The 21623-nt window shown below is 44.3% G+C and overlaps 3 protein-coding genes across 8 annotated transcripts in view; all 3 read right to left on the reverse strand.

Annotated features, from left to right (window-relative positions):
* CABIN1 (calcineurin binding protein 1) overlaps positions 1-6367 on the reverse strand; it is an 89617-nt gene extending 83250 nt beyond the window's left edge. For 2 of the 5 annotated variants that reach the window (XM_072351003.1, XM_072351000.1), the window contains exons 1-13: positions 6142-6367; positions 5245-5308; positions 4711-4773; positions 4175-4267; positions 3916-4029; positions 3607-3741; positions 3191-3371; positions 2557-2686; positions 2059-2208; positions 1651-1943; positions 1164-1332; positions 663-799; positions 49-266 (exon numbers count right to left, since the gene is read on the reverse strand). In XM_072351003.1, coding sequence (XP_072207104.1) covers positions 49-266; positions 663-799; positions 1164-1332; positions 1651-1943; positions 2059-2208; positions 2557-2686; positions 3191-3371; positions 3607-3741; positions 3916-4029; positions 4175-4267; positions 4711-4719 — 1629 coding nt within the window. In that variant the 5' untranslated portion in view covers positions 4720-4773; positions 5245-5308; positions 6142-6367. Of the gene's footprint in view, positions 1-48; positions 267-662; positions 800-1163; positions 1333-1650; positions 1944-2058; positions 2209-2556; positions 2687-3190; positions 3372-3606; positions 3742-3915; positions 4030-4174; positions 4268-4710; positions 4774-5244; positions 5309-5905; positions 5966-6141 lie in introns of those variants that run through there. The other 3 variants (XM_072351002.1, XM_072351004.1, XM_072351001.1) reach the window with 2 other exon arrangements.
* Positions 6368-7508: 1141 nt separating this feature from the next.
* On the reverse strand, positions 7509-9190 carry DDT (D-dopachrome tautomerase). Its single transcript, XM_072351064.1, has 3 exons — positions 9015-9190; positions 8765-8940; positions 7509-8499 (listed from the first exon to the last, which is right to left on the reverse strand). The coding sequence occupies exons 1-3, from the start codon at positions 9120-9122 to the stop codon at positions 8427-8429; spliced, it is 357 nt and encodes a 118-aa protein (XP_072207165.1). The 5' UTR covers positions 9123-9190; the 3' UTR covers positions 7509-8426.
* A 1110-nt stretch (positions 9191-10300) lies between these two features.
* On the reverse strand, positions 10301-20411 carry GSTT4 (glutathione S-transferase theta 4). Of its 2 annotated transcripts, XM_072351089.1 has the most exons (6): positions 20120-20411; positions 19983-20039; positions 15965-16052; positions 14960-15110; positions 12984-13160; positions 10301-12604 (listed from the first exon to the last, which is right to left on the reverse strand). In XM_072351089.1, the coding sequence occupies exons 1-6, from the start codon at positions 20229-20231 to the stop codon at positions 12404-12406; spliced, it is 786 nt and encodes a 261-aa protein (XP_072207190.1). In that variant the 5' UTR covers positions 20232-20411; the 3' UTR covers positions 10301-12403. The 2 variants fall into 2 exon arrangements, with proteins under 2 accessions (XP_072207190.1, XP_072207189.1); XM_072351088.1 differs by lacking the exon at positions 19983-20039 and having other exon boundaries at positions 11223-12604; positions 20120-20363.
* Between the last annotated feature and the right edge of the window lie 1212 nt (positions 20412-21623).

Consider the following 21623-nt stretch of genomic DNA (forward strand, 5'->3'; position numbering starts at 1 on the left):
CAACTAAGTAGAAACACTACTGATATTAAAAATAAAGAAATAAATTACCTTGATATGTTGATTACTTGAGTCTCTCAGTAAGGGATTAGGAAGACTTGTACTGTGCTTTCTCCAGCTAGTATAGATAGTAAGGACAACCTCAGACAAGCCAGGAGGCCACTTCACCAGGAACTTCTGGCTGATGACCTTCAGATATCTCATCATCAGCTCCAAGATACCACCATTGTTCAGGTTATCCAGCAGGAATTCATGAACATCCTGCTTCTCTAGAAAGCAGATAAAAGCAAATCTATGCATAACTAAGATCAAGATAAGCTCTGACCTGAAATAAGTTAGTGCATAACACGCTGTCAAAACTAAGCTTACACAAGGGCCACAGTATCATCCTGTGCTGCAAAGGCAGAATTAAGTTATTGGGCTCTAATATGTTTAAATAGGCAACTCCATGCAACACAGCGCTTGCATACAGTAATTAACAAGTCCCCAAGAATTCAAATTACTTACTATTCACATTACTAATTGAGACTGAAGTATAATTTTATTATGCGATATTAAAACATATCCTTTTGTACCCTTCTTCCATACATAAGACAAGGAAATACAGAAAAGTACACACGACTGAATAACCAACAGTGAAAGAGAAGTTGTAATGAAATCTTTACCAGATTCCATGAATGTTGTAGAATCAAATGACATTCTATGAGGTCCAACGTGCTGGAAATTTTCTTCTTTAATTTCTGACTGCACCTCATAGTTATTGAAAGGGTCCTCCTCCTCCTCTGGATCTATTTTCCTTAATCTGTGTTGAAAGGGAGACAAAAAGCACTATAACAACAAAATCCTCATTCTTTCCCTCACTCTTAAGTCAAACCTAAGCATTGTATATTGTACATATTATATCAATGAAAGCACAGTAACTGAAGCACACTCACAGATGAAGTATTCACAGATTTTGTTGAAACCAAGACTGCCCTGTTTGTTGATCTTGCACAATTTGACACCTGCATTTTCTTCTAATTGTCTCACCTTACAAGAAGCTTTTACTCATTTTTAAATTACTTTTCAATAGGTTTTCATTAAAAACAATTTTATCACATGCATAAGAATGAAGGAGATGAGTCCTTCAAAAAACAACATGAGTCTAGCAGGTTTAAGTCCTGTACCTGGAAGGAAGGAATTTCACCAATAGCTCTTGAAAGTCAACCTTCTCTTCTTTCTTACACTTCGTGTTCCGGACTCTGGCAGATCTCCTTTTTGCTGTTTCACCACTATCTTCTGTAATTCTTCTTCGCTTCACCCCTTTCTTGGATTTATCTCCTGCAGATATATCACCTAAAAAGAGAATTAAAAAAAGGAAAAAGAGAAGAAAAAAGTTACTGACCTGTTAAATTATCAAACAAGAGGGAAGTCTTTTTAGGAAAATAATAAATATTAATAAAGATAAATAAAAAGATGATTTGTGGCTGAAACTGTCTTACTCTAATGAAATACTGATGATTTATCATTTTCTTTTTGAACATATCAAAATCTTAAAACACAAGTGAATATAAACTGGCTGTGGTATCTTGCATAAAAAAGCTCGCCTGAAGCAAGTAGACTTGCTGAAAATTCTGCAGTTGGAAAAATATATTTAATCTTAAGCTGAAGTACCTTGCTCACCTACAGTAGCTCCTGGTTCCAATGAATTCTGGCTGTGGCTTGGAAAATTGAGTGTCACAGGAGTATAAGCTAACATAGGTTCTGGCATCGTCACCACCGCAGTAGTGCTGACAGGAGTTGGCTGAATAACACTGACAGGAGTGGAGGTAGGAGAAAGAACCAAATGCTGAACAGGGTCTCGGTATTCTGAGAGATCAATTCTCTTTCCCAGACTGGGCCGAGGAGGATCACATGTTGTGAGGTGGTGATACATGGCAAGTAAAGCTTCTCCTAAACACTTCCATCTGCACACAGAAACACAACACTACAAATATGTTTTGACAAAAACCAAGCTTATACAACACAGCTGCCAGTATAAGTAGCTTCAGATAAACCTGTTACAAACTAAATATGACATACGTGAGAAAAGGAATTGGCTGGACCAGCTTGAGGTCTGGTTCTCTCTCTTGCACCAGCAAAGCCTGTCTTTTCTTACGTAGCTCCAATGCTTCATCTATGATTCTTCCTGTTTCAGCTGTACTCACATTTACATTATGGATAGACATGTCACTAGAAAGAATTAAGAAACAAAGACGAGTGTTTGTTTGCTTTTTTAAAGTCTTGAAAGGTTTATATTTTTCTGTAGGGTGGCACGAAGCATTAAAACAAGCATTCAAATAACCCACTATTTTGCAAAATTTACAGCATGCATATAGAAGTGTTTCACCATCAGAAATCATTGCTCACTCAAAAATTGAAAGATAAATGGAGATTGTCCTTCTGCTTTACAAATGGTGAGAAATTAAAACAGAAGGTGCTGTTTTCTTTCTTGAAGAGTGATTAAAAAAGAAAAAATGAAGTGTATGATTAACAGAGTTGACACTCCAAATGCATTACAGGCTATAAGATAACATTCACCATTTGAGGAACATCCTTAAGGAATCTTTCCGGAGGAGAGGCTGCTCCTCAAAGATCTTCTCCTTCAGAACCAACCCCTTGCTGTACAGACAATCCTTCTCCAAGGCTTTGCAGATAAAGTACAAACATGCTGACAGAGAAATAAAAACAAAAAGGTCAAACTCTACTTTCACCATTCACTATTTTCATATTATTAACTGCCTTAATTTCAGATTCCACTGCTGCAATGGGCAATGAATTCCAGCGGGCTTTTGCTCATGTGGGCAATTACATAAATAAAATTAGGATTATTATAATAGGGCAAACCTATGGGACTCAGGAAACTCAACATTTCTGCTATCTTGCAACTTTTCTGCTAAACACCATTTGAATCAGTTAATTCACTGGACATCACTCAAAGGTAAAATGCGTAAACATTTTAACATCAAAAGCAGAAATCCAACTTTAAACTGATTTACAGTTCTTGATAAACACTGCACAGGGTATTTTCTGGGTAATTAGAACAGATACAAATCATCGTAAATTCACCATGAAGATCTCCAGCACACCCTAAACCACTATCATTTCACAATTTTTTAATATGAAATTACAAATTTATTGATTTTTTTCTTTACAGGTCTACTAACGTACTTACTTGGGTAATCACTGAGTGTGTACAAGATAGTGATAAGGTTATCTAAACAAGGCCAATGATCAGGGTTACACCTGAGACCTTCTTCAAAAGCATGACGAGCCAAGGGTAGGCGGATGAGTTTTATTGCCACACGACCGATTTTATACCACAGGTTGACATCAGTAGAGTCCAGCATTACAGCCTAGAAAGCGTAACAGAGAGTGTTATTCACATTTCAGACACGCTTATTTACAGAGACCTTGACTGCTTTAATTTTTAACTGAGACATGACTGGCTTAGGGACTGAACGGTGGCTGTAAAATATCACAACCCTCAGTCACACATACAAATGAGGTTTGCTGAAAAGTGTGCATCTGTATTTTGGCAAATTGATGGAAACATTGAGGCTCCAGTATCCTATTTCAGCTGTGCTGTACCTCCAAATAAAACTCCATGGCTGTCTCTAGGTCATCCCGTTGCGCTGCCAGTTGTGCTAGGTTTTTATAGGTGGAATATTTTAACATCAGGCCTGGATGTTTTAGCCCTTCTTTCTCATCACCAGAAAGAACTGCCTAGAAATAGTAATATAAACACAACACGAGAATGAGGAATTAGACAAGTTAGAAAAAGCAGCAAACAACTTGCCAATTGATTACAGCAAAATTCTGAATTAGCCAATAAGACACAAAGTAATACAAATGTAATAAAAACAGCTTCTGGAGTTTTATTCCCTAAGGAGCACTGACCTCTCGCAGAAGACGAATCTCGAGCAGCTCATGATAAGCTTTGGCAGACTCTTCAAAGCGGTCGTGCTTCTGAAGGTCCAAAGCTTTGTGGTACAAAGCAAAAGCTTCTGCTTCCTGTAGTTTAAAGATTGAAAAGATAAGACAGTAACACAACTTTCTTCAAAACAAAAAAATACAGGTGACCAATCTATAATCTGTAACAAAAGAGAACAAAATTCTCGTCAATCATATCTATTAAGAAAATTCTGGATTCACTTACTTGAGCTTCCTTTGTCTGTGTCTTATGACTTTTGAAGGTACCTTCATAGTCATCCTCAATTGTGGAGCTTGCATTCAGTGCAGCGATTCGAATCTAGAATGACAGTTGAGACGTCACAGGAAACTTTATGTTTATACCTTTCAGTTTATCTTGCAAACTGGATGTTTTTTTTGTGTGTTTTGTTTTTTAACTTCATTTGTTAAATGTGCATTGCATATCCCCATTTCTACTTAATCTTAGAAGAGCTGCAGTCAATTTAGGCATCATTAATTGCTCATAAAAATATGGCAAAGCAATTTTTCCCCCCAAGTCAGCCAATACAACAGTGCGGACATCAAGCATCTTGCAAGCAATAGCTTCTCTAGAATGGGCACGTGCAACATGGTCAGCTTTCTCACAACGGTAAGTCTACCAATAGCTGCTCCACTATCACTTCAAAGCCAACAATCTGATGGTGCCAATTTACTCTCAGTCTCAGGAGGAGGAGAAATTTTCAATTCTATTCTAAAAACATCTCAAACACTGTAAATCCTTACCATGTTCATAAATATTCACTGTTCTTCTCCAGGGTTAGGAGGAAGGGATAAAAGCAAACAGGTCTGGAAAGCAAACAGGATTAGAACATTTATTCTGACCATAAGGAAAGCATTCAGAAAAAAAATAAATCAATTATACTTTAAGCAAATATGAATAAATTGTCTTACATCAACATTAGTGCCAAGAGACAAATTGACCTACCACAGAGGAATGATATTAGAGTGAATATTTACTACCAGATGAATTAGACCAATAACTCTACAGCAATTCAGCATTTTTCTCTTTAAGTCACTCATTGAACATTATTTTAAAATAAATAAAAAACAAACTCTTTCAAGACAGGGAGTCCTTGTTTATTCTGCATATGGAGACAACATACGCACAGCAATATCATGATGCCTTTCTCCTAAAATATTGAACACCAGAGGTACTGGCAGAAAGTGCAGATAATTATGACACCTAAATAAGCAAAGCTATACGACCCCAACCCAATTAGATATTTAAAATGAGTGTTTTTATGAAGTTCAACTTACAAATACACCTGTCTCCATAAACGTGCTCAAGGCTTTGAAAGAATCCACATGGTCTCCTTCAAGGCTGTACAGGAAGTCAACAGGAGAGAGACTGTTAGCAGCAGTTCACTTCCGTGGCTGCAGTGCCAAAGAAACTGCAAGCATAGGAAAGGCAAGGGAAACTTTAGTTCTGTTCTTCACTCCAGCATGAATCGTGGAACAGATATGGATAGATGGATATAAGTTCACATTGTAATACCTTGGAATTAAGTCTATAATTGTACAAAACACCAGCATAAAACAGCAACATCAGTTCGGTGTAATTATTGCAGGCCAGTACATCATCAAAAAGTAAAAACAGCCATTAAAGCCTCTTGACTCTAAAACCGTATCTCTCTTTTCCATCAGTAGGAGAAAACGGAGATACAAACGTGACACGGCAGCTGCTGTGCCGGTTAATTGCGACATCTATTGTGATTCTCTACTCCAACACCAGAAACAAAGGGTGTGGCTTGGGCTTCCCTGGCCTTTTATTTTCCCCCTCCTTGTTGCTATCCTCCTTGTTGCTATACTTGGAATCACACACTGCAAACATACACTTTTTTTCCTTTTCCTTTTGTTTTTTAAGAAACACTCGAGGTTTGCTGCTCGTTGCTGCCATTGTTTTAAATATCGCTCTCACCGTAAATTCGCTGTTACCGAAACGCGGTGAGTTCCCGCACAAAGGAGCTGGACACCCCCTGGCTGTCAGTCAGGTGGCCGGGAGGTGTTTGGGGCCGGCCGGGAACCCGCTTCTGCCTGACAGCGGACTCGGAGAAGGGCGGGAGAGGCCGCGCCAGGTTCATCCCGCCCTCACAGCGGGCTGGGCAGGGCCAAACGGCGGCCCCTCCGCGGGGCTGCTGAGGATAGAACACTCACCTGGCGGGGCCGCCCCGCGCTGCCGGCACAGCGGAGCACAGCAGGGCACACACAGCAGGGCACACACTGCAGGGTACGGCACAAGGCTCACGGAAAAACCAGCTCCCTCAGGCGACAAGCGGTTCCCCGGAGACGCGGCCTCACCGGCGGTCTCCACGGCAACCTCCCTCAGGGCCCCGGAGCCCGTCGACAATAAGGCAGCTGCTCATTGGCTGGACAGATTTTCCTCAGACAACCAATGGGATGGCGGGGAGGAGCGGGGCGGGGCTTGGCTGAGCTGAGGTGAGCTGGCTGAGGGCGGGAAGGCGGTGCTGTGTTGTCAGGTGTGCTACCTGAAGGTACAGCTAGAGCCAGTGCAGGGGCTTGGAAATGAGTCTAAAATGCAAGCGGGCTGTTGGTATTCCAGGCAGATCCTGGAAGTATAAAGAATAATTATCCTAGTCTTGAACTTCGTGGGAGAAAATGGTTGCTCGGAGCTAAGAACAGAGCTGCCATCCACACAGAGCTGCTGCACCACAGCATTGCGCCCACAGAGTGACCCCCAAAGGGGTTTTGCAATAGACAGTTTGCTCGGGGTTTCACCAGCCCTCAGCCTTGTGTAAATACACACAGAGCTGGTGCCCGCTTCAAAGCTAGGCAGTGGTTACACAGGCCTCATATTCAGATCATTACCTTTGAGTGTGTAAACACACTGACACAGTCAGAGCAGGCCCCATCCCATGGAAGCAGAACTGTCTGCATATAGAATTCAGGCAAAAAAGGGACTTTATATCATTATTTTCGGAGGGTAGGTTAAGGGTATGCGTCTGTTTGACTCCAACTACCAAACATAAGCAACAAAAAGCGTGAGAAAATGTTTACTGCTTCAGTTATGCTCCGTGTGCTCTAGGGTGGGTTGAAGGAAACCAGAAAAGCCCTTCAGGGTATCCTCAAGCCCTACAATAATGCACTGACATAATCTGAAATTAGCTCAGCATCAGCCAATGCTGAGGAGAAGAACCAAAGCTGGGGCACAGGTCAGAACAGGTTCCTGTAGTGGAAATAAAGACTGCTGCTCCTTCATGGCACAGAGGGACCTTTAGGAAAGGAGCAGGATTAAAGATACCTTACTTTCTGCATGTGAGTAGGTCAAGAGCCTTTGTATCTCCCTTTGCAAAACCAGAAGGCCTGTCTGCCTTTTTCCCTACAACAAAATGCTTTGCAGTTACACGAATCTCTCACGCTCAGTTCCTGTTTGTTTCCTAGTTTCAAACTCAGTTGGAGATGTGAGAAAAGGCAGAGATCCACGCAGACGGCATCACTGTCTCCAGGCACTCAGCTAAGAAAAACAGCCACGTTAAAAGCCAATAAACCCACACTCATCAAAAGAGGTTTCGATACATTTTATTAATCAGTGAGGCTCCCCCTGAGGGGGCATCTTGCAAACACGGATGCTGAACACGTAACACTTAAGCTGCATAAGGAATAACCAAATTGAAGTGATAATTAGAAGGGATATTTTCAACTAGCTTGAGAGCTCGAGACATAAACAAATCTAATCAAAATTACGAAGGAATGGAGACTCTTCAGCCTTGCGCTTCATGGATCCCTCGCTCTTAAGGGCATGCAATTAGGTCCTCTGTGCTTCTGTGCCTGACACCTGACAGTCCCAAAGTGGAGGGGAAGCCAGTACATGTTCTTGTTTTCAGTGAAAATCTGCGATAACATTTACTGTGCTTTTGTTTCAATAAAACACCGCGTACATTCCAGTTCTAAAGTGATGGAGCATACTGGTCCTAAAATCCTAAAGACTTCAGAGTGAAGTGCAACAGCAACAAGTTTTAAGGCTCTGAACGCAATAGCACACAGGCAGCATTCTGCGTAAGTCACTTGTGGACAACTACAGCAGCCCCTCTACATAGGGTATGGAGCTGAAAAACCAGCCACATTTGAAGGAATGCTTCCAGTTCTTCTCAACCTACGAGCCACCTCTTGCCACAGCGAAACAGAAAGGAGGATCTTTCTGCACTACAAAGTATCATGTAATCTGGATCTCCAGATCGCTAATGGCTTAGGCACCTGCAGAGCTTTTGTGCTACAAGGAAGGTTTGAGACAAGGACTCTGAATTACTCTGATGCCAACGGTACAGCTGAATGCCCCACTCTTTATATGCACAGCATCCAAAAGCAGAAGAGAATCACACAGGTGAAGGTGCAGAACTATTAGAACTGATCTAAGAGGAAACAAGGGAGACGAAGCAGGGTTGTCTTTATCACTGCTTTGCTCCAAACGGCCGCTTGAGGGGTCACAGGAAAGTCATGACTGTCCTGTTCTTGCCAATCTGCCAGGGCTCCAGCGGGTAAAAGCGAATGACGATCCTTGTTGGGTATAAGAGCAAAAACGTGGTGGACAGAAAATTATTATTTAAGAATTAATTATAATCCCTTCCCAGTATGCAACGAACTAGAAAACCCTCCCTAAGCTCTGGCTGGCTCACAGCGTGGCGTTCATTGAACGGAGGCAGAAACGAGCCGCCCCGGACTCACCCCCCGGTAGCGCTTCCCGTCGGCGGCCTAGCTCCGGCCACGCGGCACCCACACCGCCCCCCAGCGGCTGCCGGCAGCCGAACCGGGCCGCACTCACCGCTCGGTGCCGAGGCCCAGCTCCGCCGTCAGGAAGTCGAAGAAGCGAGCGCTGTGCTGCTTGTTCTGCTCCGCCGAGCCCACCACGCCGATGGAGGAGACGACCAGCTGCGCGCAGGGCTCGGCCGAGCCCGCCAGCACCATGGGCATCCCGCTGCGCACCGTCACGTTCACCCGCTGCCGACACACGCGCGGTCACTCACGGTGTCCCCGCAGCCCCCCGGCCCCGCCGCCCCCGGCCCCGCGCTCACCTCGGCCGGTTTGCCCAGGATGGTGGCGGTGGCTTCGCACAGTTTCAAGGGCAGACCCGGCGGCAGCCGCTCAGCCGGCAGGCTGGTCTCCAGCTCCACGAACGGCATGGCTGCCTCCTGCCCGCCGCGCTGCCCCGCTGCCCGGCGCCTCCTCCCGCTCCGCCCGGCCCCTCGGGTTCATCGCGGGCCGCGGGCGGGGACCGGACCTTTCTATCCCACCCCCGGCGCATCAGCTGCATGGGGGGCTTTTGGGGCAGGAAGGGTCTACCACGGGAAGGGAGATAATGTTCTAGAACAGCCGTCACCGCAAGAAATTAAAAGGCAAACAGGGAGACTTATTGTTTTGTCCCATATGAATGATTCCTGCCCCAGCTTCTGCAGTTGCGTTTGGGTGCCAAAGTTGGCAGGAGTGCCGCCAGGCAGTGGCTCGCAGCTGCGGTCTCCTCCGTGGATTAGGTTTCTCGGAAGCTGAGCTACTGTGTGGGAAGCACTACTTGTGCTGGTTTACAGCGAAAGGCATTAGGAACCAGCTAGATGAATGAGCCACCTTGCTTGAGGTAAAGCACTGTTGTGAAGACTGGCCCTATAGAACATGATTTTCTCGTTTTCCACAGTTACCAACAGACAATGAAAACGGATGGAGCTGCTGGCTCTGCTGGGGGAATTGTTTGGCCTTTGCTGTTGCCAGGGAGGACAATACTGGCAAGAGGAGCAGCACATGTAGGCTGGCCAGCAGTCAGGCTGCAGATTGCTAGGAGAGTGATTGTGAAGCGAGACAGATCTGGCACAGGACAGGCGTTTGCTGTGCGGCGTAGAAGCACTGCCTGTGTGATGTTTTTCTGCACAGTATTTACTTTTCTATAACAACTGTGTTTTCTGCAAGAGGTGGGGAAACCTTATTGCTGCACGGCAGAGATATAGCAGGGAAGATTTTAGGACTTGCCCACTGAGAAACCCGGGAGACTGTACTGAGCTCTCTCCATCAGTGAACGATGAGAACAGTTTGTTTCTGAAACAAAGGCACTGAGCGGATTCAACCATCCTGCAAACCCTGGCCACAAGTCCACTGCCTTCCTGCAGAGAACCACTGATCCAGCATCAGGTACCCTTGGGGATCCATTTTTCTATTTCTCATTCCTTTTTAATGTATTAAAAATCTCTTCCATTAAATTCCAAGGCGAAAATAAAATCCCACCACCTAAAAATCCATGACAAGAGACCAACATGTCAGAAAGAGAAAAGGAGCAAAAAGTATCAAAAGTCAGCAATTACAGCAGGATGAGAGTCTGTCACAAACATTTTAATGATTAGTTTTGTCCTTTGGTCCTGAGGGTTGACCACAAATGGCAAACTGTCCATGGCCTCTGGGCACAACCCAGAATCCCAGTGTTTTTATTACACTAAAAGCATTTGTTTTATTGTTTCTGTCCTGGAGTTGGCAACTCAAACGCTTGCAGGAGGATGAGCTGAGAGATGACAGCACAGCAGCAAGCAGTCTCCATTTTGCTGAGCCTTTGGAAAATCATCCTGGTATTTTTGTCCTATTTGTAGGCATCTGTGTGTGTCATCAGCCACTCAGCAGTTCCAGCCTCAAAGTTCTCAAATGGTCAACCACTTCCCAGTTAAGATTTATCTCTAGTGTAGACAATATCTCTGAATAAAACATCAGCAAAAAACCCTTGGGGGATAAGAGAAGAAAGGGAAGGTGGGAATAAACCTGTGCCTATTTCTAATGCTTTCAGTTCATAAAAAGAGCCTTCATTCAGGTCTCTTACCCTTACAGAGAACATAAAAAATGGAGTTTTCTGTTACTGAAAGCTCAAGTATATAATGGGATTTTCTTTCCAGATGGGGAATGTGAAGAGCTTCCCAGGCTCTGGACTAAATCCATATATCTAACAGTAAAACTTGAGGGAAAAAAAAAACCACCAAAACAAGTTGTATAGCACTTAACAGCAGTAATGTGAGTAGCTGAGACATGTTAGTATGGCAAAGAAAAGAAGCTACTCTCTGTTACTGAGACATAATTCCCGAATTATTTACTAGGCAAGGATTTCAGGGTAAGGTTCAAAGGCAACAGCTAATGTGAACGGGAGTATGCAGACATACGTATTCCAACTGTGTTTGCATTCTTTGCTGTTTCCAACTGGAAAAAAAAACAACAAAAACACCTAGAAATGTTTTTTTTGTTTTTTGGGTTTTTTTTTTGCTTCATTATTATTATTCTGAGCTGCAGTACAAAATGATTTCCCACTTGAGCTACAACTAATCAGAAACAACACAACCAAGAAAGAGAGCCCTGGAGCTCCAAAACAACTCTCTGTCCTTTTATTGTGATGCGTATGTTGCTCAATGTCACAAAATCTCCCTTATTACTTCAGCTTGCACAGGGTGACTTGGTGAACTTCCATCCAAAACAATCTCTGAAGAGTGTGTCTAGATTTATTCCTCCTCTCCATTTTCTAGGAGGAATGTGGGTTGCTATTGCACTATTACCACAGGAAAAAAACAAACAAACAACTATTGGATTGCAGTCGTATTCTCTTTAAAGAAGTCACTGTGAATGCATTTGTTCAGTGTATTCCATATATGATATTAACAGAGGATTTGAGTAGGCATTTACTTGTAGGCTGTGGCCACCCTCAGCTGTTTGAAGTTGCTCAGTCTTTACTACACAGATTTCCCAAGAACTGCCCCGCCACACACATACTGACAGACCACGTGCCAAAGAAACCCAGCTTTGAATAATGGAAAGCAGTGGTTCAAGAATTACAATGTTTTACAGTCATAGATGAATTCGAAGAAACTTCTCACAGAACCTTAAAAGCAAACAGAAGTATGGAATGTAGATGGTGGCCAAGCAATGAGAAAACTGAATTAAAAAAACAAAGTAAAAAGCCGCCTTTTGACTTTAGTGACTACCTGTAGCTTTGTTCCATACTCACACAAAGATGCACGCTGGGAAGGTGAGGATCAGGTACGCTTTGCAGTGCTTGCCACTTAGGAAGGAGCTACAAATGTTACAAACACATGAAAACAATGATCCTCATCCTAGACAGGTCTTTGATCTTTCAGTTTGCAGGCTGGCTCAAATTATTCAGGAAACGCTACTGATGTTTCCAACATTTCTGAGCGACACTAAAATATGCATGTGTTAAGTGACCCATAGGGCCTCTCCCTTTCATACAAATCTGACGTTGCAGGTCTTAAAACTTCCCCAGCTCCCACCCCCAAAGATGAAGGGAAGGCTTAGTGAAGCTGGGGAGGACGCCTTGCAAGACTATGTAAGAAATACAGTGGGTTTTTTTTCCAGTTAGGTGTAGAGATGGAGATCATAGAAGTAAAAAAAAAAAAAAAAAAAAGCAGGAAAAACAGGAACATAAGTTAATTCATTTCAACATCTTCATCAACACAGGTGCCAGGTGCTCTTTCAGCTGTGGATCAATCTGAATGTTGCTCAGTTCTTTGATATTCAGGATCATCTCATGGGCTTGGAAGAAAAGTTCCTTCCCCACAGCTTCCTCCACCCGCCTGCGCCACTCCATCAGCCTGGGCCTGTCCTCAAAGATGTCACAACCAACTCCAACAGGCTGCAGGAAGCCAGAGAGAGCAACAGTGAGGCACTGAGCAACCCACTCTTTGCCAAGACATCAAAAAGGTAATTACAGGTATAGGTAGGAGAAAGAGAGGGGAGGAGCTCATAAAGTTTTATACATTATCTCTAGAGGTCAAAAGTAAAATCAGGATAAAACAGGAAGATGTTCTGTTAGGGGACAGAAACAAAGATCTGCTGCAGCCAGTTTCTTCTTTAAAAAAAGAAAAAAGATTTTCTGAACCCACTGCTGCCTTTTATTCATTGTCTTAGTTGTGCTGAGATATGCCCTTACTCCTAACGAAGTGTTACCATATGCTGCATCCCTCCCTGCCCAGCAGCATGTTTTCCCTTCATTACCACAGTCCAACACTCACTTGCATCAGCTCCACAATGGCCACGAGATCTGCCAAGGAAATCTCACTCCCGATGATAAAAGCCTTGTCCTGCAGAAACCTCTCTTCAAATTGCTTCAGGGACGTGGACAGCCCCTCCATAACCTCCTGCAGCTTCTCTGATGGCAGTGGTTGCCCTGTGAAGAGGGGAATTAGCACCTGAGGAGAGAATGGGTGCAGAGCATGGTCAGCTGTCTTCTCACAGTTCTAATGGTAGTCATTAAGTTGTACATCATTAGATACACGTGACTGCCAGTGGTGGGCACCTTCAGTCCCTTCAGGTGACAGCAGCAGGTCATAGTGGTGGCTGTGGTAAGGAATATAGCTGCAGAGGAGCAGCTCCCAGGAGGGCAGAGTGGGTGCCATTTTTACATCACTCTTGCTGAGGAGTCCCAAGAATCATTCCTTATACCATTACAAATGTTTCCAGCCTGAGCAATCATGAATACAGTCTTCGTCTCCGAAGATTTGTTGGCGCAGGGGTAGTAGCCTTTCAGTGAGATCTGTGACCATCCACAGAGGTGTATAAACCATCAGAGCCACCTGTATTTCACAACTATACCACCTCTATCTATGATAGCTAAAGAAATAGCTTATTTTCAAGCAAAAAAAAAAAAAAAAAGAAAAAAAAGATTGATTTCCACAAGGGTAGTAGATAGACTTTCTACTTACTGCTAATGTATTCAACAAATTCATGTTGTGATTGCCTAATCCAAGCCACTTTTTTTTTTGGCCAAGTACATTTAGAGTCTATTTCATCAAAAAATTCATGGCCAGTTCTCTTCCTCAATGTTTCCAATTAAGAATGATGGGATCTCCAGGTAAAGCCATTATGAAATGGGATCTCCTTTTCTGTATCTCAGGGCAGTTTATCTTCTCAGAAGACTAGCGAATGTACCTTCTATTACATAGTGGCTTTATCAATTTCCAGATTTTCAATTATTCTGACGACCTTTCTGTATCTGAGTTATCTAACGAGCAGCAACGAGATGGATTTCTTTCACTGCAATACAAGCCTGCAGAGACTTGAAACTGGTGTTTGTAGGAATCTGACTCATATTTGTGCTGCTCTTCTGGACTCTCTTGCCAAAAAATCAAGTGTTAATAAATCAAAATTCTAAATGAGTCCTGATATGTTTTGTTAGGCATAAACATGGGTGGACTTTACACAGGAGGAGCCAAGTTCTTATCTTCTTACTGGCAACCCTTATTTAATCTAAAATCCTCTGGTACAATCATGCTTGCAAGGCTCTACTTGCACCTGGACATCTTTAAGGATATCTGCATTAGCTTTCTGATGAGTTGGCTGGAATCAGTTGTCCAGCAGAATCACCTGATACTAAAGGATTTGCTGCTTCAGAGTGATTCCAATAATTTGACCACACTGAATAAAGAAATACTGCTGTTCTCCCTGTATCTCTAGTCTATTTATGCCTAAGCTCATTTCAGAGGAGTATGTAAGCATTCTGGAAGCACAAATCTCCTTCTGGATTTCCACCCTGATGGGACTACAGAGACCTGATGTGTGAACAACACAAGCCTTTCAGTTTCCAGCAACAAAGCACACACTTGCCAAAGAAACAAATGATCTACGTACATACTCTGCACATCTATGTAGGGAGGGGAGCCCTTGTAGGCAATACCCAATCTGTTATATATTTGTTCACAAATCCAGGCAACAGAAGTCCGTGGGGCTTTGAGACCTTCTGTATCAGTAAGAATTTAATAAAACAAACAAGCAAACAAAAAAAAAACCAAAACCACAAGAAAACAAAAAACACCAGAAAATGGCCAAAGCTGCTTTTGCCAAATCCTGATGTTGAGCAAAAAGCAATCTGACAGCTCCTCTCAGCTAGGGATGGCCTCGATTTGTTGCTTCATTGTGACAAACTCTTTCTGTTCAGTATTCACCCAAGAAAGCATTATTTTACTCTCATCTTAACACGCAGCCTCCTTACCTTGATCCACATGGTCTTAGGAGCATTAGCCCGGATATTAGTGTGATGCCATGAGAGGTATTCATCTACCTGGGCCCGCTTTTTGATGTCTGATGGGTACCAGTGGTCAGGAGTGTTGTACTTTCGACTCAGATACAGCAGAATGGCAGTGCTGCTCCGACACCAACAAGACAAAAAAAGAGGTTAGGGAACACTGCAGAATGCTTTTACCTCAGACCACAGTTTTATCTTTCTAGGTATTAATTTGGCTTTTATAACTAAGACAAATAAAAGTAGCTCTGTGGTTTTCCTAGTGCTTTATATGCTTTAAACAATTCCCAGGTATGTTTATAACCCTAATTTGAGGTAAGTGCTTTCAGGTGAAGATCAGTTAAGCCAGGAGATTTGTTTACACTGTGAAAGACAATGCAAACAGAAAATGGAGATGAGGCTACGGTATTACAAATAACCAAGATACATAAGGTATATAAGGTTATAAAGCATGAAACTTTGAGGAGATCTTTCTAGTCTCTGCAGTGCTCTTTGGAGGGCAAGACATTTGAAATACAAAAATATCATCACAATAATATTTTCATTAAGTCAGGACATATATATGAGTTGACAATATGTTAACCCTTTCAGACTGAGAAATAAGGCGCATGGAGGAGCAAGCACTTGCGACATCAACTTACTTAGGCAGAAAATGCTTGCTTCTCCATAAACAGACCTAATGGCCAGCCCAACATCCACAACTACAGAAGTCCCTGTCAAACATCTTTCTAATGACTTCAAGTTGTTTATCTCCAAATATGGCTCATGTCCATCTGAAATAATACGATAACTCCTCATCATAAATGTGCATATTGATGTCTAACTTTTCAAGAACGAAGGAACTGAAATGTCAAAGGAGATCACTAATTTTTCCTATTCATAAATGCTCACTACCAGTTCTGAGTCATTTGGAGGGAATGACACCTCCTAAACACTGCTCATATCACTGCTATCCAAGGAGCTCTGAGTTCTTACCATTCTGCTAGGGTGAAGTCTCCATCCTTCAGTGCTGGTACTTTCTTCAAGAGGCTGATTTTGCCAGCCTCTTCATTATTTGATGGCCCTAAGAACATGAATGGGCAAGTCAGAGGCTAGAAGAGTATCCGCCAATGAATTGTAAACACCTGTAACAGCCTGGAAAATCTGTGCACTCTGATGTTTCTTTTCCTATGTCATATTTTAAAACTGAAAATGAAGAGTCAATGTAAAAGCCATCTATAGCCTGCAGTCTGCTCAGGCACGTCACACAGCAAGGAGCAGTTCATTTCTACACAGGAATTCAGTTGTTTGACTTCTGATACCAACAATACTTGCAAAACTTCCTGAAAAATCATTCCCAATGAGGCATTTAGGAAACACGATGGAAGTATTGGTACTGAAAACACTAACTTGACTTGAAAACTTGTCCTATGGTTTCAGAAATAGGGGGGGGCGCAGGAATAAGATGAAGATAAGCACAAAGTGTGGTCTGGAAAGGCTGAGTTTGCATGCAGAACAACCCAGTGAGGGCAAACAGATGCCATTCCTTCCCCTTTTTCCAACATATAATACCAAAACAAAGTCATTTTCCTCCAGTTTGTTAACATGGCTGACACTACACTCCAATGGATGGAGTCATGATGGAAAGCAAATTAAAAGCTTTGTGCCCACAGAGATCACCGCAGTGGCTAATTAATCAAAGACAACCTGGGTGGCTTATAAGACACATGGAGCAGTGTCTTCCCCTTGTTTGTCTCCAAAGAGCAGAGGAAATCAATCATTTCCAAAGAAAGCAAATGCTGTCAGCAGAGCTGATCCCTCAGCAGACATGCAGCAAAGAGCAATTCCAGAGTTCTTGATGGGATGGGAAAAACATGAATATCAGCAATATAACAGTGAACTTGCAAAGTTACTCATTCTGCCACCATGGCCATTCACCAGGGTCAGAGAAGCTGTGACACCTCTATTCTGCATTAATCCCAGCTACAAGCCACCAAGCAAATCTCCCCTGTCAAGAAAACACAAGAGGAAGAAGCCATCCCATAAAAGAGATCGAACTCCACAGTCATTTGGAGTGTGCAGGCATTCATAGCTGACTATCTAATCAAGTTTTCAGTTTCTCACTGAAGGCACTGAACTTGTGAGCCAGCAGTTAAATGCCAGAGGATTGCATAAAACACCAGGAACTGGTACAAAAGCAAAGATTGAAGGGCTTTGTTTAATTTGTTTGTCTTGAATGCTTTCTATAAGGAGACGTGCCAGGGTGCAAATCCTGTTCAAATCAAACCAGTATGACCAGTAGGAGTTTTCATACAAAAATCCCTCTTATCCAAAAAGGGAAAAAGAAAAAAACAAACAAAAAAAAGAAGTGCTGTTAACTAACAAGGTTCTACATCCCCAAGAACCATTTGGTGCCATACAGAAGGTGGTGGCAGTGGCTGCTATAATGGACAGTGAGAAACAGTCTCCAAGCAATAAGAAATGTCTTTGGACTACTAAGTTTATTTACAGCAGGCTGTGGGAGAAAGCAAGATTCCTACACTGCAAATTACAGAACACAGCGAAGCCTCTGACTACTTTCCCAGCATTGACTTCATGTGAGATAAACCAAAGAGAGCAAACATTACTGCCCTATTCTCACTGCTAGCTGACTAGCCCCTCACTCGCTTCTTCTTAGAGAAGGGCTTTTAAATTCCAATACAAGTCGCTTCACTGGAGAACAAGGCTCACATCCATCTGCTGTCTGATGGGATTGAAAGCCACTCCTCCTGTGGACAATGTCTCTAGCTGCCTGCAGTGACAATGCCCTCAAGTTTAGCTGGGTGAGAGGTTCCATGTGCAGAGCAGAAGCAGGCAGCAGTGTACAAAAGGTCAGAATAAAGGGTTTCTTAAGAATTAGAGCCTGACCACGAGAGGTAACAAGCCCATTAACTGAGAAACTTGAACATTCAAAAACACTCCTAGAAAATCAAGCCAGTTGGCAAAGTACAATAAAGGGACCTTTTGTCTGTGATTTATGTCACACAAAAAATCTTCATGGAAAGTTGTGTACATCTCTTGTCCTCCAAGGAGTTGCTCAGGAAGGTGCTTGAGCCTGTGCATTTAGAGGGGCTCCAATGGCTGGAGGCCACCACACCCAGCTTGGGCAAGGTGTGTAGAGCTCAGGTGGCCCTTGGAAAAAAAACAGCATAAAATTGCAAGTCAGTAGCTTTGAGAAATAATGAGCAGCCAGTTCTTGGACCTAGCTAGCTGGCAGTTACAAACTGCTGTTTGTTTATTATCCAGGGTAGCAAGCAATTGAGAAACAGTGATATGAGAAGTAAGCAGTGGGTCAGGGCAGCCTGAATCAGATTTCAGCCTGTTTTCATGCTGTACCAGTCCTAACACTGCACTACAGCAGGTTTGACAGTATGTCAGCATTTGCTACAGACACTGCACATGCAGCACAGAGATAGCATCTGATTTGCTTTGCTTCATACAGACAAAAAAGATCTGAGCAGAAACTTGGCCACTGACTTGCAAACTGATATAAGCTTTGGTAGGAACACTATCTCCAGGTTGCTCCAATGGGACTGGTTTATTAACAACGAGATCAGTATTTGTGTTTGTAGTTTAGCAGAGTTTAATACTGTGCCTTTCCCAGCAAGCACAGCTCAACTCTTTATGTGGCTCATCTTTATGGATCCTGTGACATTCCCCTGACTTACAGCTGTTTAACATCAGTTGCATCTGGTGTAATTAGCAATAGTAATCAGTATACTCAAAAGGGTATATATGTGTATATATAGATAGATATGTGTATATTTATGTGTGTGTATATATATATATATATACACTCTGTGTGTATTGTTGAGCTTTGAGGAGTAACTTAAATTAAAATATACAGTCAAGAGGAAAGACAGGCTGCACACAGGAAGAATACCTCGTGTAGGGAAGATCTACTGGCAATGACAAGAGAAGTAGACAAAATTCTAATGGGAAAAAAACTAATTCAATTGCCAATCACATCCCTGCCTAATAACCTCTTCAGCCAAGGATTTCCAAGCCCTATGCTTCGCCTTAGGCAACAAAAATAACAAATGATTTACTTGGAAAATTCAATATGCAAACGTTCAATAGTCTTCTTATACAGCTGGACAAGTCTGAACAGCTGAATGTTTCTAAGTACGCCATCCCCAGAGCAGTCGCTGTCACTGTGACTAATTTGCTAGAAATGGCTGGAGGAACATTCCTTGGGGATCCACAAAAATAGCCACAGCATGGCTATGAGAGAGCTCTGGGAGCTACATGGCCCAACCATTGTGCTCAGGAGGGCCTGTAGGGCACATGTTTAAAGCCACACAGCACCTGATGAGCTCATCCTTCCCTCTGTGCAAGCCAAGCAGAGCTTGCATGCTGGCAGGAGGTTCAGCTGTGGTGTGTGGCTCCCAGGCAGGATGGGACACTGTACTGGGAGGGTACAACCCCAGAAAGTCTCCTCTGAGCTCTGCATCCCTGCACAGCCCTGTGAGTAGGTGATCTCCCACCTCCACTAACTCCTGCCTTTTGCCAGCTTCCAGATGGCTGCATCAAAAGATGCACGGTCAGTGGGTTGAGGGAGGTGATCCTGTTCATCTGCTCTGTGCTGAGACCTCACCTGCATCCAGATGTGGTGTGTCCAGAGGGGGACACAAAAATCATAGATGGAACACCTCCCTGCAAGGACAGGCTGAGAGAACCAGGGCTGTGCAGCCTGGAGAGAAGGCTCTAAGAGGAAAGGAAAGCAGCCTTCCAGTATCTAAAGGGGATGTAAGAAATAAGGGACAGACCCTTTAGCAAGGTCTGTGTGATAGCACAAGGGGAAATGGCTTCAAACTGAAAAAAGGGAGATTTAGGTTGGATATAAGGAAGTTGTTCACACGGAGGGCAGTGAGGCACTGCACAGGGTGCCCAGAGAGGAGGTGGTGCCCCATCCCTGCAGGCACCCACAGTCAGAGGACGGGGCTGTGAGCACTGACAACCGCCCGGAGCTCACCTGTGCGGGGCCGCTCCGCTCCGCTCGCCGCCGCCGGCTTCTTTCCCAGCACCGAGTCTGCCAAGAGCCGAGAGAGCAGCGCTGAGCGCGGGGCTCCGAACAGCAGCCGCACCGCCCGCCCAGCCCGTCCTCCTCACCTTTGAAGAGCTCCACGTGCTTGAACTCGAACGGGATGTTGTTGGTCCGGGCGAAGATGTAGATGGAGCGGCAGGGCTGCGAGAGCAGATCCAGGTACAGCTCCAGCCCCATGCTGCTGCCTGCCGGCTCCGCGGGGACGCTCTGCAGACGGAGCCGCCCCGAGCGGGCAGGCGGGGGCCGAGCCGTGCCGGCCGTGCCCTCCCCCGGGCGGGGACACGGCGGGCAGCCCTGAGGCGCCGAGCCCTGGAGGGCCTCCCCGCAGAGCGGGAGGTGGTGCTGCCAGCCCGAGGCATCACGGGGTGCGCCGAGGCCGGGAAAGGAAACGCTGCTGGCACCGCGAGTAGCGCCGCTTTAGGAAAGGAGCGGTGAGGGGGAGTGACGGCGAGGAGCTCCGCAGGGCCGGCTGTCACATTGCTGCCCTTCCACACCGGGTTCTGGCACCGCAGCTGGCCGCTCGGTGCCAGAGTTATGTGCAGCACGGGCGCCACGCACAGCAGTGACCCTTATTTCTTACGTAGGATTCATGTCAGGCTGAACTCCAGCCCTGCGGAGCCCCGCAGCGTTTCACAGCTGTGTGACTCGGGTACAGTGCTGGTGACTACGGGCACGTCTGTGGCACTGACAGTGGCTGAACCGATCGTAGCAAAGTCACCCTCGGTCAGACCCAGCCCAGTGCTCTGACGCCTTATCAGTGCTGCCACAGAGCTCACGTGGCACGCACAGACCCCTGTCACACACAGAGCCCTTGTCACACACACCTTTGGGACCTCAAAGAGAGAGACCTGGGGGACAGATGCTGTTTGACCCATGTGAAAGGTTGGGTAAAGGTTTGTGTGCTGAGCAGTGAGCTCTGCTCTGGTAAATTAATTACTCTCAGGTACTCACTGATCCCAGTGGTGAGTAGCAGGACCAACGGTGTAGGATCACTTTGCTCCTTTTTAAACTCATGCTGCAGTGAAGCCTTTAGTTCTGGCTGGGCTTCCAAGGGCTTTCCCCATGCCTCCTGGAAAAGCTCTTATTTGTATCTCTTTCTGCTGTTGCTGACTGCACCACTTCACCCCCACAAAGAGAGATTTTGGTCTAGTCACGTAATATGGCATTTTATTGCATTCTTCTTCTCTAGGTTTCTAGCACTTAGTTCCATCACCCCAAAGAAAGCTTTTCTTCCCTGTACTCATAGGCATTGTCAACAAAAAATGCAGTAGATTTTGCATAGTATTTCTTAACTACTTTGAAAATGCCTTGGGATGTGTGTCTGTTTTTCTGTAGATTCCTCTGATTTTGTGTATCCCAGCATGATTTTACTCTAGAAATCACAGGCTCTCATTTATTTCCAAATAGCTCCTGGCAAGAATTGAGGAAAATGAGTCAGAAGGGCATGTTAAGCTGTCACAGAATGTGTAACCTCGCTCCATATTCAGCTCAAAGAGGGGCGGATGGTGAACGTTGCACTGAGGCAGGCAGAACTCTTGCACAACCTGTTGGGTTTGGCAGATAGGGAGG

Source organism: Excalfactoria chinensis, chromosome 16, assembly GCF_039878825.1.
Source record: "Excalfactoria chinensis isolate bCotChi1 chromosome 16, bCotChi1.hap2, whole genome shotgun sequence".
Classification (NCBI taxonomy): domain Eukaryota; kingdom Metazoa; phylum Chordata; class Aves; order Galliformes; family Phasianidae; genus Excalfactoria; species Excalfactoria chinensis.

Excerpts from the sequence above, each read along its gene's own strand:
- GSTT4 (XM_072351089.1), bottom strand. The coding sequence starts at position 20,231 with ATGGGGCTGGAGCTGTACCTGGATCTGCTCTCGCAGCCCTGCCGCTCC. Across the intron at positions 15,111-15,964 it reads GACTTCACCCTAGCAGAATG|CACTGCCATTCTGCTGTATC; the intron begins GTAAGAACTCAG and ends GTGTCGGAGCAG. Across the intron at positions 12,605-12,983 it reads CCATTGTGGAGCTGATGCAA|CCTGTTGGAGTTGGTTGTGA; the intron begins GTGAGTGTTGGA and ends GGCTTCCTGCAG.
- DDT (XM_072351064.1), bottom strand. The coding sequence starts at position 9,122 with ATGCCGTTCGTGGAGCTGGAGACCAGCCTGCCGGCTGAGCGGCTGCCG. Across the intron at positions 8,941-9,014 it reads TCCTGGGCAAACCGGCCGAG|CGGGTGAACGTGACGGTGCG; the intron begins GTGAGCGCGGGG and ends GTGTGTCGGCAG. Across the intron at positions 8,500-8,764 it reads CTGGGCCTCGGCACCGAGCG|GATCGTCATTCGCTTTTACC; the intron begins GTGAGTGCGGCC and ends ATACCCAACAAG.